The sequence below is a fragment of the Paralichthys olivaceus genome, chromosome 24 (genome assembly GCF_024713975.1).
Source record: "Paralichthys olivaceus isolate ysfri-2021 chromosome 24, ASM2471397v2, whole genome shotgun sequence".
In the NCBI taxonomy this organism is placed as follows: Eukaryota; Metazoa; Chordata; class Actinopteri; order Pleuronectiformes; family Paralichthyidae; genus Paralichthys; species Paralichthys olivaceus.
The window spans coordinates 8,518,400-8,535,521 of record NC_091116.1 but is presented as its reverse complement, the minus strand read 5'-3'; the positions used below and the strand labels follow the sequence as shown (position 1 = coordinate 8,535,521).

The 17,122-nt window shown below is 43.6% G+C and overlaps 2 protein-coding genes across 9 annotated transcripts in view; both read left to right on the top strand.

Annotated features, from left to right (window-relative positions):
* LOC109638877 (FERM and PDZ domain-containing protein 4-like) overlaps positions 1–14,646 on the top strand; it is a 54,265-nt gene extending 39,619 nt beyond the window's left edge. For 6 of the 7 annotated variants that reach the window (XM_069520457.1, XM_069520455.1, XM_069520456.1 and 3 more), the window contains exons 6-16: positions 738–842; positions 1,080–1,211; positions 2,084–2,215; positions 3,947–4,066; positions 4,542–4,678; positions 5,114–5,240; positions 6,693–6,782; positions 6,899–7,081; positions 7,183–7,321; positions 8,161–9,180; positions 9,557–14,646. In XM_069520457.1, coding sequence (XP_069376558.1) covers positions 738–842; positions 1,080–1,211; positions 2,084–2,215; positions 3,947–4,066; positions 4,542–4,678; positions 5,114–5,240; positions 6,693–6,782; positions 6,899–7,081; positions 7,183–7,321; positions 8,161–9,180; positions 9,557–12,840 — 5,469 coding nt within the window. In that variant the 3' untranslated portion in view covers positions 12,841–14,646. The remainder of the gene's footprint in view (positions 1–737; positions 843–1,079; positions 1,212–2,083; positions 2,216–3,946; positions 4,067–4,541; positions 4,679–5,113; positions 5,241–6,692; positions 6,783–6,898; positions 7,082–7,182; positions 7,322–8,160; positions 9,181–9,556) is intronic. The other variant, XM_069520454.1, reaches the window with a different exon arrangement.
* A 77-nt stretch (positions 14,647–14,723) lies between these two features.
* On the top strand, positions 14,724–16,913 carry tuba8l2 (tubulin, alpha 8 like 2). 2 transcript variants are annotated; one of them, XM_020102078.2, is made up of 4 exons: positions 14,724–14,866; positions 15,086–15,308; positions 15,463–15,611; positions 15,707–16,913. In XM_020102078.2, exons 1-4 carry the CDS (start codon positions 14,864–14,866, stop codon positions 16,673–16,675), a joined length of 1,344 nt encoding a protein of 447 aa, XP_019957637.2. In that variant the 5' UTR covers positions 14,724–14,863; the 3' UTR covers positions 16,676–16,913. The 2 variants fall into 2 exon arrangements, with proteins under 2 accessions (XP_019957637.2, XP_069376561.1); XM_069520460.1 differs by lacking the exon at positions 14,724–14,866 and having other exon boundaries at positions 15,192–15,308; positions 15,443–15,611.
* The last annotated feature ends 209 nt before the right edge of the window (positions 16,914–17,122 follow it).

Below are 17,122 nucleotides of genomic sequence, written 5' to 3'. Positions count from 1 at the left end.
CACCTCTTGCGGTCACATTTTTAGAACAGACCACATGGATTCTTCCTTATCTCTTTATCTTCTTATAGGTCACAGATGATACCTATATATAATTCAGCAAAATAATGTAATGCTGGATCCCACTTACATATTTCAAATCATTTTTTATATCTTCTCTGTGCCACTGAGCTCCAGTGCCGTCCAACAACTATTAAACACACCGGTGGCGGGTGACACGTTTTTGCATGACCTTTGAGTGTTCTGCTATGTCCCATAATGCTCATTAGCAGAATGAGCTTGCCAGGCATCTGTCTTTTCGAAGGTCAGGAAGTTGAAAGAGATCATGTGACTGTAAATCTTCTAATTGTTAGATAATTAGTGATGACGTGTCATATTTTTCTGATTGTTTGATGGGAACAAGACAAACACCAGACTTTTCCCTAAGAGGAGAGGAAATAATGACTCTGCAATCCTCCATTTAAATGAATTCATCCTGCATCATGCATGCAAATAATATATTATATATAACATTCAATTGTTCACACCCTGTTTGCTTTTCCTCTATGTCAGCAAATTCAGCCTGATGTCTTTATAAATTTGCTATTTTCCCATATCGACTTAATGTGCCGGAACCAGTTTTCTTTCCTCTTCATTTGACCGTGTGTTGATGCTTCCCTTTATCTCTCCCCCTCCATCTGTCTGTCTCTTTCTTCCTCTATGTCTCCCTTCCTCTCTCTTTTTGGACGAACGCCTCCTAGTCCCCTAAATCAGCGTTCATCAGTGCAGCCAAAAAAGCCATGCTCAAGTCCAATCCGGTCAAAGTGCGCTTTGCAGAGGAGGTCATTATAAACGGCCAGGTTCCAGTCAGTACCACACACACACACAGACACACACATGCACGCTTATGTATGACCTATATAGATGATGCCAGATGGTTGCAACTTACCACATAAGTCAGACAATTCAGTGCGGCATATAGATGATTCAATCACAAAATTGTGTAAGGACATGACAGTTTTATGATTACTGTAATTTGTTTCAGGCATTAAACACTTCACCTGTTTTCTGTTCTCGTGACCATTAACGCTCCGGATGAAAAGACCGATCACTTTCCTCCTCCGCAGAACCCGGTGAAGGACAATTCTCTTCTGTTCATGCCAAATGTCCTGAAGGTCTACCTGGAGAACGGGCAGACAAAGTCTTTTCGCTTTGACAGCAGTACCTCGATCAAGGTTTGTGTGTCTGTGTGTGTGCGTGTGTGTGTGTATGTGTGTGTGCCACCCCTAAGGCACACTCAAGAAAATTAGCAGTCGCTGCAGTATCTATGATTACAAAGAGAGAATTTCATTTAGAATGCAAATTAGTGTGTGTCTTGATACACTCGCACAGACCATGAAACTAGTCACTTTTCGAGTTCCATTTGTTTGAGCACCTCGTTCAAGCAAAGAGCATGCTCTCGTTTTTAATTGGTAAATGCAAACTTAACTTTCTACAAAAGTTAAAGAGGTAAAGAAAAATGCTGAAAACTGGGCAGGGGGCTGAGGCTGCCACAGTGGAGGAATCACCCCCTCCAGAACCCCTCAAAGTGGGCTTTAGCGTGGTGGAGGACCATGGTGCTCCTGAGCTGGACCAGTTCTCTAAATGGTAATGTAACATTAATATGAAGGCCAGTGTTCGTAAACTGTAATTCCCATTCAAATATTTGTTCCTCTTTACAACAAATCAAAAATGATAGACAGCCATCCCCACAACTACAGATTGGTCACCTGCCTCCAGATCAGCCAACAGTCAAAATTCAGTTGCAGTAGCCTGTTTTAAAAAGGAGAGGGCAGTCACCATGACGATAACACGTTGCTTCTAAAAAGCAGTAAACTTTGGTTTTCTGCTGAAAAAAGGTAAAATGTCAGTGATCAAATGAGAGGCAGGTCTGTTAGTCGCTTGAGGATTTCACTAAAAGTTGTGTTTTTACCTTGTTTTGGTCGAGCATTATTTCCTCCGGGTAAAAAAAACTAAACTAAAAAGTCAACGCTACAACTATTTTTATGAATGTATTTCTTCCCTCTCTCTCTCTCTCTCTCTCTCTCTCTCTCTCTCTCTCTCTCAGGATGTGATCCTGACCCTGCAGGAGAAGCTGTCAATCAAATGCATTGAGCACTTCTCCCTCATGTTGGAGCAGAGGGCGGAGGGATCTGGCAGCAGACTGCTGCTCCTGCACGAACAGGAGATGCTTACTCAGGTACGGGTTGTTTTCCTTTCCCTTTCTTTGTCTCTTTTTCTGTCTGACACACACATACACACTCGGATACACGCACCAGCTTGCACACACACATCAGTATTCAAGCAGCACTTGGACCTCGGTGTCAATTTATCAGCCCGGGCACAGCAGGGGCGACAGCTCACATTACACCTACCCTCCCTCACACACACACACACATCCACAGTGGCCGCTACATTTTAATGAGGTTGCACCATCACAAGAGGACAATTTTAATATTCATACCACTCAGTTCCAGCTCTGCATGTGCCACACCCACACAATGGCAGATTAATGTTTCAGAGTCATTCTTCTCCGACACGTTTGATAAAACATACACTATACTGTAAAAAAGTGACTCTGTGACAGGTTGGTATAATTTGATGAGGTAATAATGACAACATTAAACTATATAAATCCAGTGTGAATCCAATCCCCACTGTCAGACAGAGGTTGGAACAAATCATATAGGCAGGGGACAGTAGGTATTAAGGTTGGACACCTGTGAATTAAACTACCCTTTCGTCTCAGTATTACTTTATTATGTTGCTATATGACGATGGATTAGTAATAATACTATTATATTAAACTTTCTACTGTGCGTTTTGTACTTATACTTTGATTTCTCTGTTTACTAAATACATTTGTTAGTAGAACAATCTTACATCTCTATCTCACTCTTATAATAGAGAAAGAAAACAGGAAGTAACTCTGCATAAAGTCGTAGATCTTTGCACCAAATCTTTTTTTCAGGAATCCCTTAATAATAATATACTTGGATTCATTTAAACCTTTCAAGGCTGCTTATTAAAGTTAGAAAATAATTGGACAGAAAAAAAATAGGAGAAATTCCAGCGGGTGATAAAGAAACTAAAGGTCAAAAGACTTTTGTTTTAAGGAGTCTTTAAAAGTGTCAGGAGATGGGACATTGTGGACCTCTGTCAGAAGAAAGCTCCCAAGGCCTCCGGGCTTCTGCGCTGAACGCCCTGTCACCGCAAAGGTTCTCAGGTAGTCGACCATATCAGAGGACCGTAGGGTAAGAGATGGAGTGCAGGGGGTGAGGAGGTCAGACAGGTGCTGAGGAGCCAGGACATGGAGGGATTTGTAGATGTAGGAGGAAGTAGTTATTTAAGGAACTGACAAAAATGCCACAGAAAGTATTTCATAAACTTCCTTTGCCCAGAGCTGCACTAAAATTCAATGGGTTCATCCCTGAGAACACCATGCACCATCCAGCCATTAACTTCGGTGCATATTGGTGCATTATAGATTTTACAGTCCTTGAGCATCAGCCTCCAAATTCACTGAATCCTACACTTTCCATAATTCCACTCCTTTGCATTCAGCCCTATCTGCCTAATGAATACCTCCACCCTCTATCTCACTGTCACATTACTACAATAACTAGTAATACTATTACCAATACATGACACCTACTAATACTCCTAATACTGCTACTTCTTGCACTGAGCCAATGTTAATCTCACGGATCTTACACCTAATCCTGTTAATGCTTCTATTACCACCCGTACCACTATGGCCACTACTACCATACCTACTGCTTTTACTGCTACGAACATTCTTTATGTTGCAGCATGCACCTTATTGGAATGACAATAACCTTGAATAATGTAAAGACATTGTGACCCTCTGTTTTTTTTAATATAAAGTAGTAAAGTGTTTTTTTGCTCTCTCCTGCCTCTGCGACCCCAGGTGACCCAAAGGTACGGCTCTGACAAGATGAAGTGTTTCTTTAGGATCAGCTTCATGCCGCGGGACCCAGTCGAGCTGCTCCGGAGAGACGCTGTGGCGTTTGAATACCTCTACGTGCAGGTGAGCAAAATCTTAAAGCTGCTTTATACTTTATTAAACAATACATATTAGGTAGATAAATTATCTTTAAGGGGGGGTGCAGTTTGGATCTGACTTCTGATTATATTTAAATGAATCCTTTCAAGACAAACCCTCATGTGCAAATAAAGCCCTTAAATAAACCCTATCCTGCCCTGGTAAAAAAGAAAATGACTTCCCCATTAGATTCTTTGATAATTAGTCAAGTGAAACCGCCTGAGAGAAGGAAAGCGAATCATCTCTTCTTGTCAGAGTCACCGTTTAGTGCTTCTGAGTAATTCATCAGAGAGTGGACCCTGTTTCTCTTTAAACGAATCTCAAGCCGCCAACGTGAAGAACTTACTTGGACTTAGTGGAGATTCATCGGTCTAAAAAGAGACCAAACTCATTTCACAAGCCCAAAGACATGATTTCTTCGAGGGCACTCGTGTGACTTTTTCGACCTGCTTCTCTGTAGAGTTGTAACGACGTGGTCTTGGAGAGGTTCGGCCCCGAGCTGAAGTACGATGCCGCGCTGCGATTGGCTGCACTGCAGATGTACATCCTCACCATGACGACCAGACAGAGCCAGAAGGTCTCACTCAAATACATCCAGTAAGTGTGTGTGAACTTAGTGGCGGTTTTTTGTAGCCAATAACATGAAGTGTGATTTTAAACTGCCTGGAGCCGCACCTTCAGTAATAAGAGAGAATAATCAGAGAAAGATGAATTGTTGTTTTCAATTTTCTTTCTCCATATAAATAAAGTATAAAAATCAAAAACACAAAATATACAAAAACAAATTAATATTCAAGTACTCTATTTTATTTTTTATTTTCTTCTACTAATACACCTCCATAAATAAGCTCCTATTCTGTGCGTGCACTTTCCACAGAGCAATTCTCCTCTTGAAAGTTAGACTCAGACTTCGGTTCCAGTACTGACAGCTTTAAGAGAGTGAACACATCATTTCTAGCCTTTGACTCTAAGTGCTTGTCCCAGGTCCAGTGGAAGAGTCACTTTAAACGTAAATCGATCTCCTCATAACAGAAAAGAATGGGGTCTGCCGGTGTTCCTGCCTCCTGCCGTGCTGTCCACCATGAAGGAGAAAAACATCAGGAAGGCTCTGACACACATCCTCAAAACCAACCAGAACCTCGTGCCTCCAGGGAAAAAAGTAAGCAGCTCTCTTTTGTCTTTCTTTGCCCTTGTTGATCAACTTCTGACACACACACATGCGCAAAAACACACTCTCTTTGTTTTCTGACGCAATACCTTAAAATAGCATCGCTGCCCCACTCAACCTTGTCTGGGTTCTCACCCATGTCAACCTACGACCCTCGAGCCAGACCTTGAATGATAATGCAAATAGCAAGCAAAGTTCATTTTCACACTGCGTGCTCGGTAAGATCTTTATATTCACTCACAGTCAGATGCCACTGACCGAGCTTCACTTGAACTATCTGATATTTTTCAGCAAATCGTGTTAAAATTAGGCAAACCCCTCTTTCAATGATTAAAATAAAAAAATTATAAATGAAAAAATAAATATTACAGAAAATGATGGTGATATGTGACTGAACTTGCTGTCCCTGTCCTCCGTTTACCAATGAAAAACATTACAAGATTAAATTCTCAAAGTTATTTATTAGATATGATGTCTTTGAGAAATGAAACAGCCACTGAAGCAGATTATTTGGACAACATCACTCATCACAAGGCAAATTAGAACTGCTCTGTGTCAAAGCTAATCATCCTTTCCGCAGCGGATGATGGGATGTAGCTGAGGGTAAACATGCCTGAACTCCATTGGTGTATATGCTAATATAAGTGTGTAATAAAATGCCTGAAAGATATTGATCTCTTCCCTCCGAGCCCGAGCATTACGAATGTGCAGGTTAATCATTTGTATTCACAGTGGCAGCTAATATCTCGTCTATTCATTAGGGAGGAATAAGGCAGAGAAGCACCGATGAACCAACGTCGCCGGCGCTCCAAGTCAGCTTTCTCATTACGCTTTTGAAGTTATCGCTTCAGCCTCATCAAATGAGGCTGTTTGCTCGGTTTTGTGGAAGGGCAGAGGACTGAGCGAGAATTTTATAGCAGCAAAATTATATTTTAATTGGGGATGTCTAGTTTCAGCAGGCGAGGTCAGACATGGCCATTGGCCTTTAGTTTTTGAGAAAGATAGTGAGGTAAAATATCAGTGGATTATACTGTCGACTAGGTGTATTGTCAAATTTAGGGGACATAAGAGAATGCACAGCAAATATAATGTGCAATATAAGTCGCCTAAATATTGTAAATGGTTATAAAGTCATTGTCACTGCTTTTGCATTGAGCCTGTGAATATACTGTATACATGAAGCTTTAGATGCACTAGGTTTTTTCTTGTTTGATTTTTAAAAACCATTGAGGCAAGAAAACATAAAGAGCTCTGCGGTGGACCAGCTCTTCAGAATTTGAGCAGATTTAATTTATATGATGGGATGTAATGGAAAATCAGTGGTCCAGATCAAAATGGCTTGAGAAATGCGTCACATTCTGACATTAGAAGACAAATGCTTCTGTTGGGTTCGAAGTGATTCCATTTCAGATGCTTACTAATGCACTTCACTCCTCTCTGCAGCTGACTGCTTTGCAGGCCAAGGTGCATTACCTGAGGTACCTCAGTGAACTCAGACTGTACGGAGGGAGGGAGTTCAAATCAATACTTTTGGTAAGGCCATTAGTTTTAGAAATGATGAAGGTCTGAAGAGAAACTTCTGTTTGGTCAATCTCTCTGCTAAAACCTTTCAGCCTGGTGTCTAACACGCTCACATTTACTTTCTGTAGCAAGGGGAGAAACAGACAGAAGTGACGCTGTTAGTGGGCCCACGATACGGCATCAGTCATGTTATCAACACCCGCACCAACCTAGTGGCCCTGCTGGCCGACTTCAGCCACGTCAACCGCATCGAGATCCTCACGGAGGACGACGTCAACGTCCGGCTGGAGCTGCACGTTCTGGACGTCAGGGTGAGTTTCTTTCTGTACCAACAAACTGAATTTAGTCTGAGACCATTTTTATCATCTGTTGATTTTCCTCTCTTGTCTTCTTCCCTTTCTTTTTTTTACAGCCCATCACACTCATCATGGAGTCAAGTGATGCCATGAACCTGGCCTGCCTCACAGCAGGCTACTATCGCCTCCTAGTGGACTCAAGGAGATCTATCTTCAGCATGGCCCACTGCAACAACACAGGAGGAGATGACACCAGTGAGTGATTTTTAACTGTGTCTGTGGTCAAGATAGTATATATTCAAATGTTATAATAATAACCTAGTCCCTGAAAGAAAGGTTCAACTATTCATAAATACAAAAATACAACTGACTGGAAAAACTAAACAACTTTTGAGTTTTTATGACAACTGAAGGTTCCAAATGTTCTTTTTCATGTTTGGAAGGAGAGGGTGAGGTGAGGGGTGTTTAGCTGCAACATGCAATTTCAACACTAGATATCACAAAAGTCTACACACTGTACCTTTAACTATCACTTTTAAATATACCTCTCTTGCTATGTATTTCATCTTTATTATAAATTGCCTTTTAACATGCCTCATATCCATTAATGATGGATCATATAAGTTTTTTTTAGATCCATTATTTTGCTCTTATTTAATTTTTTAAAAGAATAAAAGTCAGAAGGGAAGATGACTATCTGGCATGTTTTGACAAGGCCTTGCACAAGAAATGTAAAGTAAATACACAAGAAAATAGACACATTTTAAGGTATTTTAGAAGTATTTAAATATTTTATTGAAACAAATGTCAATTGGGGTGAGAATGTATTTCTTCACTTTGACTACTGTGGAAACAAGTGGCAGGACACCACTATACAAATTGAGAAGTTGATTAACTCTCTGTTTTAAAAGAGAGCAGCTCAAGGCTATATTGAGATGGTCGAAAAATTTATGTTTCACAGTGCAGCACAAAACTTCACAGTCTTGAAGAAGAGCTCTCAAAAGTCTAGTGAAGGAAAGATCCTTTAAAATGTAATCATAATCAAATATAAAAAAACATAAAGTAATAAAACCCTGTGTTCCCGCTGTGTGCAGGTCATGATCGTGTGCTGGAGTGGCCGTACAGCACATCTCTGGGGGAAAATGAGCCATCACCTGGCCAGGGAGAGGTCTACAACCGAGACTCGGCGTATTCAGACAACGGGCAGAGAGAGAACAGCATCTCCCCGTACTTTCACGAACCCCAAAACCCCGACAGAGACCTTGGGACACGGAGAAGTCCATTGCCCCCTCCACTTCCCCCCGCCACCAGACACAAACCTCAAGACTCACCTCGGAGTGCCAAAGTGTCGTTTATATTCGGGGGGGACCAACCCTTGAACAAGTCTAAAAACTTAGGCTATGAGAGACTACTGGAGAGCCCTGAGGTACCGGAGCACCGGCCGCTATACTTGCACAACAACACAGACTTTCAGTCACAGGATACAGTGCCATTTCAGTTTAGTGGTCTGACACATGTCTATAGTAACATTATCAGTGAGGAAGGCGGTGAGGAGCCACTGCTGAGAGACCTGTTTTATCGCGACACGACGGATGACGCAGAGGATGACGATGATGCCTCCTGTGAGGAAGACTCCACTGGGGGGACACCTGTGGGTGATGGCAGAGGAGGGGGAGATGATAACTGCAGTAACCAAGGAGGAGGGCTCTCCATTGCAGCTGGGAAATCCACCTTCCTCACGCTTTCTGGTTCTACGGATGACATCATCGACCTGACGTCGCTCCCTCCTCCTGAGGGAGACGGTGGGGTCGACGAGGATGAGGATGACACGCTGCTGCAGACGCTCAACCTCGCAATCGCGGCCCCACCACAGGGTTTTCGAGACAGTTCTGATGAGGATGCGGCACCCGAGGGGAGGCCTCTAAGCACGCGGGACAATGACGATATTCCGGTATCTTTAATTGACGCCGTTCCAACACATGGAGAGGGGGAAGGGTCCAGGGGAGGGGAGACGAGGCTGGAGAATGCCGTTGTGAATACTCTACAGGCACTGGAGGCTCTGTCTGTCTCTGAGCAGAGGCCTCCTCCGCCACCACCCAACAGTAACAACCCAGGTTTGTGTTTTATCACCCTCATTTTGGTTTTCACACCTTCTTACTCAAACGTACTTACCCGAAATAAATCCTGTGTCCCAGGGAAAAAAGTTTGATTCTGTCATTTGATGATTTAAACCACAAAAAATTTGGATTTTATGAAAATATAGCATCAAAAATATTTTTTTATAAATGTGATTATTTCTGTTCTTGTTGTGAGATGTTTTTTACCCTTTTCTAAATCCCCCAAAATACCTTTTGCCCCCTTTAAGTTAGCAAAGTCAAAAAACACATTCATTAAAACAATTTTTACAATGTGTAAATTGCAAATATGAATAAACATTATTGAATTTTTAGTTGATTGACCCATAGCTAACTTTGGTCTCCTATATTTTAGGTGTTTTTGCATCTCGAGGCTTCAGCCCAGGGTCATCCTCAGATTCTGGAAATGAGACCAACTCCTCAGAGATGACTGAAATCTCTGAGCTGGCGGCTTCTCACAGGCTCAGTGAGAGCCACATGCGTCTCCTTGTGGCCACAAGGGAGGGATACCAACCTTTGCTTGAGGAGAAAACCGAATTCCCCATCTCACCCAGGACAGGAGGAACAATGCAGAAGAAACCTCTCAGTCCAACAAGGCACCTTCAGCCTCCAGCAGTTCCTCCAAGACGGAGCCCCCATTTGGACACCACATCATCAGGGCCAGACACCTTAGTGGTGAGGTCCCAGACTAACCTCTCGTCCACTCTGCAGCGCCCAAGCTCCACCACACCCGGAGGGAAGCATCACAAGAAGTCTGCAGACTCCAGTGGGAAATATAACACCTTCAGCACAAGGGAAGGGCATCGTGGAGAGAGTGGCTTCAGTCGCAGCCATCTCAACTTGGACCAGCGCACTTCGTTCTGCGAGAGAGGGGAAAGTCAAGGACGGCAAAATTCTTTTTTGGCAGAAAATCCTGGAGCAAACAGCCTCCCCTCTGACCATCCCAGAATTCCCCGCCCTCCTTCCTCTGCCTCAGATCGCCTCTTAGATGGTGTCAACATGGGGGACTGTGGTACAGACAATGGAGCTGTGACTGTTGAGCAAGATGAACATCTTGTTGTAGCATCACTGATTTCTCCAACCAAAAAATCCAGATCTGGGGGGTCTAACCAGGGATCTGATATACAAAGTGACCATCAACCAATTTCTAGACAGCAGAGTGTTGCACGGTTGTGCGAGTACCACCTTGCAAAAAGGATTTCAAGTTTGCAAGGAGAAGCCCACAGTTCACTGCAGGGTTCTCTGTGCTCATCACTGGATGCTGGTGGCAGCACAAACAGCAGTGCCTGCGCCACCCCAACTGACTCACCGCTTGGCCTCGGTGCGACTGAATCAAAGCACCACCATTTGCAAAGGCACCCACTTTCCAATTCCTCGTCCTCCTTACTCAGGGTGCTGAACTATGAAGATAGCAAACAAAACATCCCTGCTCAAAGCGCGCAGGGAAAAGACCTCCACCCCCATGCAGACCCCGCCCTACTTCGGAAAATGCTACCAAATATTCACTCCCCTGGCGCTGGGGCCGAACAGGCCCGATCCTCCTCAGCCACACCATCAAAGCATAAAGAGACCACAGGTACTGGAAACAAGAAGTCCCACAATGATCTGCATGCAAAACAACAGGCCTGTTTTAAGGGGCTGAACCAGAAAGAAGGTAGTGAGGCCTACAGACAACTGATTAACTATCTAACAGTCAGCCAGATGCATCAGGGAGGGAAGCTGCACAGTGCAGGCATGGGTGGGGCAGTGAAAAAGGACACCAGGCGCTTTATCACTAGCAACCCTCAGCTTGTGGAAATGGTTAAGAACAGGGGGAACACCATTGCTCGCTGCCCATGTATGCCTTCCTCCATATCATCCCCATTTCTTAACCCCAATGTGGCAAACCCTAACGCGGCCACCATGCAACTGGCTAATAAAAATCTGCGGTCATATAATTCAGCCACACTTCCTGCCAAACTCAAGAGGAGTCCTGAGATGCACGCTAACAGGCTGAATGACAATCTAGAATTCAGGCCAGCTAGTGCCGAGAGAAGAAGCTCCTTTTCTGGCCTGGAGAATGAGCTAGAGCGGAGTGAAATGGACCCAGAACACTTCCTATCACTGTATAAGTCCGAGGGTTGTATCAACCAGGATGGGGGGTTCATCGCAGGTGGAAACCACAATGGTGGGGGTACCACTAGCCGTCCCCCACCTCGATCAAGAAGCCAACCTGGTTGTAGCACAGAGGACTGGTTAAAATCAGACCAGAGGGCTAAACACGGCGTGCGTCAGTCTCCTCATCCTCGCCCAGACCTAAACAGTGTCTCACTAGGAAGGGGAGAACACCCATCAGCTTTTATCAGGCAGGCATCTAGTAGCAGATCTTGCATTACATCTCCAGCTCCCAACCTACAATCTCCACCTCCTCCGCCGCCACCACCTCCGCCTCCTCCTTTATCTAAAGCCAACACTAGCTCCAGCAATTCAGCATTCACGCAAGATTCCATCCATTTGCTTCAGTCCCGGCAGAGTCAGAATCACATTCAGGCCATATCTACACCCCTTCCCCAGACAGATACCTTCAGTAATAGCCTGCAAAGGGGCCGGGAGCTCAAGCGCAGCTCCAGTAATGTCACTGCCAGCTCTGGGAGTGTGGAGGTTCTGTTTGAAAAGCCCACCCGCAGCCGCAGTCAGCAGCCCTTGTTGCCATCTGTGCCCCAGCAAGGTGAGACCAAAGTCCAGCGGAGGCCAACAAGGAAGCGGCTCTCCAAGAGCTATTCCCAAGGTTCTGTATCTTCCCACACCACATGCTGGTCTACAGGCAGCAGGATAGACAGTAGACGGGCATCTGTGGCATTTCCTTTGCAGAAAGACACTAAACACATGAAGGGCTCTCAAAAACTGGACACCAGTCCCTGGAGATGCAACGGGCCTTTTAGCTACTGTTTCTTCAAACGTAAGAGTGAGGGCGAGGAGGATGAGATCGAGTGGGAGAGGCCCAGACGAAGCCGTAATATGGAGCATGACAGTGCCGCTGCAGCAGCCATATTTCCCTGTGGCTCAGCATTGGACGCAGCTGGGGAGCAGCTCTACGGAGAGGTCCTGAATAACATGAGCTTCAGTGACCGTCTTGCACGGATTAACGCACTCAAGGACCGCATGTACGGCTTCCCATCTGGCTTCACCGATGTCCGCCGCGATGCCAGTGAGCTCATCGCACTGGTGAGATCCAGCGTGGGTCGCTGCGACCGCGGACCCCAGATGCCAATCCAGGATGTTTCCCAGTACAAGCAGCTCCTCTCTGTAGAGTCAAAGGAATTAGGCCGGGCATGCCGTAGGATGGCACAGGCCCACAGCAGTCCTGAGGAGATGCTGCTCGCTGTGACTTGTAGCTTCCAGGTGCTTTGCTGCCTCTGCGAAGCCTGTATGTGTCTGGTGAGGGGGCTCGGAGTCTCTGCCCCACACCAGCAGAGAGAAGTGGTGGCGAAGGTTGATGAGGTTGTTATGAACTACATCTGTTTGCTCAAAGCGGCTGAGACTGCCACCGTGGGAGCACCAGGGGAGCACAGCGTTAAAGCCCTGGTCCGCCACTCCAGTACTATGTCGGCCATCGCTAACGCACTCACCCGCTCCCTTAAAACGCTGCTTAGCAAGTAGAGGCTACTCCTTATGCTTTATAGTGTGGCCTACACAGTCAGTAAAAGTCTGTCTTTAAGCATCTTGTAATTTCTGCAGAAAGAGTCATATTTTTCATATTAGCTTTGGACGACTGTTTTTTTTTGTCTCCATATCAAAATCAATAGTGCGCTGCAGTTCAATGAACCATTGAGGTGACGTAACACTGAAACAGAAAGATGCTGAAAGGCAGTCTAAATTGACTGCACTTGCTTTTTCTGATGACAATATTGTAATGTATATTCACAAAGCCATACTGTCACAGACCTTTTTAATATGAAATGTACCTAATAGATTCCCTTTTACCTGTGCATTATGTAAGTTATTAAAAACAAAACATGTTTATAATGTACATAAATACAACTAAATTATATTATTTGCTGTAGCAGTTTCAAGAGGCCATTAAGTATCTGCTTAATTAGCTCTGATATTGTACATGGCTGGGGTGAGTTCACTTTCAGTTCTATCAAAGTGCAGTTTTACTATAGATATTTATAATTATACCTACAATACTTTACCTGTAGAATTCTAAATGAAAATGTGCCACTGTTAAGTCCAGTGAGGAAATTATTGCTGTTATTTTATTCACATATATGTGTAAATGCTAAATTTTTAAATGTAAATGTGAAATGATTTCAACATTTTTTTGGTAGATGAATGGAGTAATTGTTGGACATGTGACAATACAGGGACAATAAAGTTGCACTGCATTTAACTTTTTTATCACCGAGATTATTTTCAGATAAGATTAATAAACACCAAATGATACCCCCCCCCAAGATGCATAAACACACATATATAAAAATGTAATAAGATTATATAATATTAACAATTTTGAATTGTTAAATCATATTGATGTTAATTCTATCTAAATATTTTATAATTTTTGTGCTTTATTTTCTGTTGTGGAATAATGCTGTGCTTGAATGATTTATTATTCCACACTATGTGTCAAGGTGCAATTCAGAAATTGAATTATTTATTTCCAGTAATCCGCCAACGTATTAAAACACATTTTACAGATATTTTTTTACGTCTCTTATGATGTTTCTTTTGGTTCTAATGCTTTATTGAAACTCCAAATTAGCTGTTATATTCTGTAATGTTACTGCGTCTCAGAATGTAAATGTGAAGTATCAAGGGTAACAAGAGATACAGTACCGAATGGGGAAGAAGTATGATATTTAAAGGTTCACTGTGTACGATTTAGGTGAATGCCATCTATTGGTACAAATTGGATATAAAATAATCCTAGTGATGTTTTAACTTGTGTGTTTCATTTGAATTGTATGAATTGTTGTTTTCTTTACTCTAGAATGGGCCCTTTAGATTAAATAATTTATATCTACATCTGGAGCAGGTCCTCTCTACTGAGGTCGCCATGTTTTATTACAGTCGTCCAAACTGGACAAACTAAACCTTTTGGGTTTTTATGACAACTGAAGCTACCACAGGTTCTCTTTGATGTTGGAAGGGGAGGGTGAGGTGAGGGGTGTTCAGCTGCAATTTGCAACTTCACCACTAGATATCACTAAATTCTACACAACGAACCTTTAAACACACAGTGGATGATGGTGATGCCCTTTGATGTTGTGGCAAGGGGGGCGGGCTGGGCAGACAATTGTGTCCCGCCAAAGAAGTTCTTCTTCTTTTTTCGGTTTATCGGTGGGTGGCAACCAACTTCAAGGTGCATTGCTGCCATCTAGTGCTGTACTTCTCTTCCCCTTTTCATTGCTCTGTTACTTAGGGGATAAAAACATTTCTAAATAAAATAAAAACTTGTTAAAATGAGGTGTGTGGATGGTGATCAAATTAATAGTGGCTTCACAGTAAATATATATAAAATGTAAAGGTAACGCCTTTGATCTAAAGTAAATAAAATGTCATATAAACAGTTCTCTTTACACCTAAAATACAAAGTATTTCAGTAGGCATGAATGGGACTGTATAGAACACTGAAGAGACATAGCTGTCAACTGGTGAACGAGGACTTGTGTCTTTAAAAATGGTGAGTATTTTGAAATGTACAATGTCATTCATTTAAATACATTTTGGGGGGATGTGAAGAAATGAAAAGGGATAGAAAAATACAGCAGCACATCAGTTTAGCGTTGGTTGTCACTTGCCAATAAACCATGCAAAAAAGAAGAAGAAGAATCTTTTAAATTACATTGTCTAACAGGGATTAAGCCGGTGATTGACCTTTAACGCTGTTTTGTTTCTACAGCGTGAGTGCATTTCCATTCACATTGGCCAGGCCGGCACCCAGATTGGAAATTCATGTTGGGAGCTCTACTGTTTGGAGCATGGCATCCAGCCAGACGGTCAGATGCTCGGCACCATGCATGGTAGAGGTAGAGATGACTCCCTCAGCACCTTCTTCAGTGAGACTTTTTCTGGAAAACATGTTCCCAGAACTATTTTTGTTGACCTGGAGCCAACAGTCATTGGTAAACAACTTCAAACCAACATTATTGAAATTATGAAAAATGCTCTCTTTTTTTCTGTCAATCAACTGAGTTTCTTTAAATCTTAATAGCTAGAGATGACTGTTAAGTATTTGATAACTAAAAAATGGGAGGAGCTTTTCTTGTTGCTCCTCAGATGAAGTGCGAAGTGGAAAGTACCGCCAGCTCTACCACCCTGGGCAGCTGATCACAGGTAGAGAGGATGCAGCAAATAACTTTGCTCGTGGTCGCTACACTGCTGGACAGAGTGTCATCGAAGAGGTTATGGATAGGACTCGTAAACTGGTCAGCTCATTTCAAGTTTTAGATGTGCAGATTTTCCACTTGAGAAACCACATTGATCCAAGCGACAACATTTTAACATCCATGTTTTCCTGCAGGCTGAACAGTGCACAGGGCTCCAGGGTTTCTTAATCTTCCGGTCCTTTGGAGGAGGAACTGGCTCCGGCTTCACCTCTATGCTGATGGAGCGTCTCTCTGAAGAGTACAATAAAAGGTCCAAGCTGGAGTTTTCCATCTATCCAGCTCCTCAGGTGTCCACAGCTGTTGTTGAGCCCTACAACTCCATCCTGACCACCCATACCACCCTGGAGCACTCCAGCTGCACTTTTCTGGTGGACAACGAGGCCATCTATGACATCTGCCGAAGGAATCTCGACATGGAACGCCCCTCCTACACCAACCTCAACAGGCTGATGGGACAGGTTGCCTCTTCCATCACCGCCTCCCTGCGCTTCAGCGGTGCCCTGAATGTCGACCTGATTGAGTTCCAGACCAACCTGGTGCCTTACCCTCGTATCCACTTCCCTCTGGTCACCTATGCCCCAGTTATCTCTGCAGAGAAGGCCTATCACGAGCAGCTCTCTGTGGCCGACATCACAAAAGCCTGCTTCGAGCCAACCAACCAGATGGTGAAGTGCGACCCTCGTCACGGTAAGTACATGGCCTGCTGCCTCCTGTACCGTGGAGACGTGGTGCCTAAGGATGTCAACTCTGCCATCGCCACCATCAAGACCAAGCGCACCATCCAGTTTGTGGACTGGTGTCCCACAGGCTTCAAGGTGGGCATCAACTACCAGGCCCCCACTGTGGTTCCTGGTGGAGACCTGGCCAAAGTGCAGAGAGCTGTGTGCATGCTGAGCAACACCACTGCCATCGCAGAGGCCTGGGCTCGACTGGACCACAAGTTTGACCTCATGTACGCCAAGAGGGCCTTTGTCCACTGGTACGTCGGAGAGGGAATGGAGGAGGGAGAGTTCTCTGAGGCCAGAGAGGACATGGCTGCTCTGGAGAAGGATTACAAAGAGGTTGGAGCCGACAGTGTTGGCGATGACAGCGAGAAGCATTAATAGATAACTCCCTGTTACCTGTTCTTTTTTTTTTTTTACCTTCCCAAAAATCAACTGATTGATTAGATTTCAGAATGTAAAGGTCCCTTTTCTGTTGCAGTAGATTTTTTTTTTTGCACTTCTAGCACTTTTCTCAGACTGTGTCATCTGTCAAATCTGTGGCACCACAGCCAAGATCAACTTCTCTTTCTTCTTTTATATGCTACTGCATTCAAAGGACAATAAATATAAGACAAAATGTTGCATTTTCCTAATTTGATTTGATAGTCAGTTGTTAATAACACACAGACGTTGATAGTAATTAAATATCACACTGAATCATAACGCTAGTTGGACATAATGATGTGTATTGACCTTTGCTGGAGTATTCAGGTGCAATCTCACCTCTTAATGTCACTAAATCCTACACATGGCAGATTTTAATGTTAAAGTTAAATGTCCAGTTAT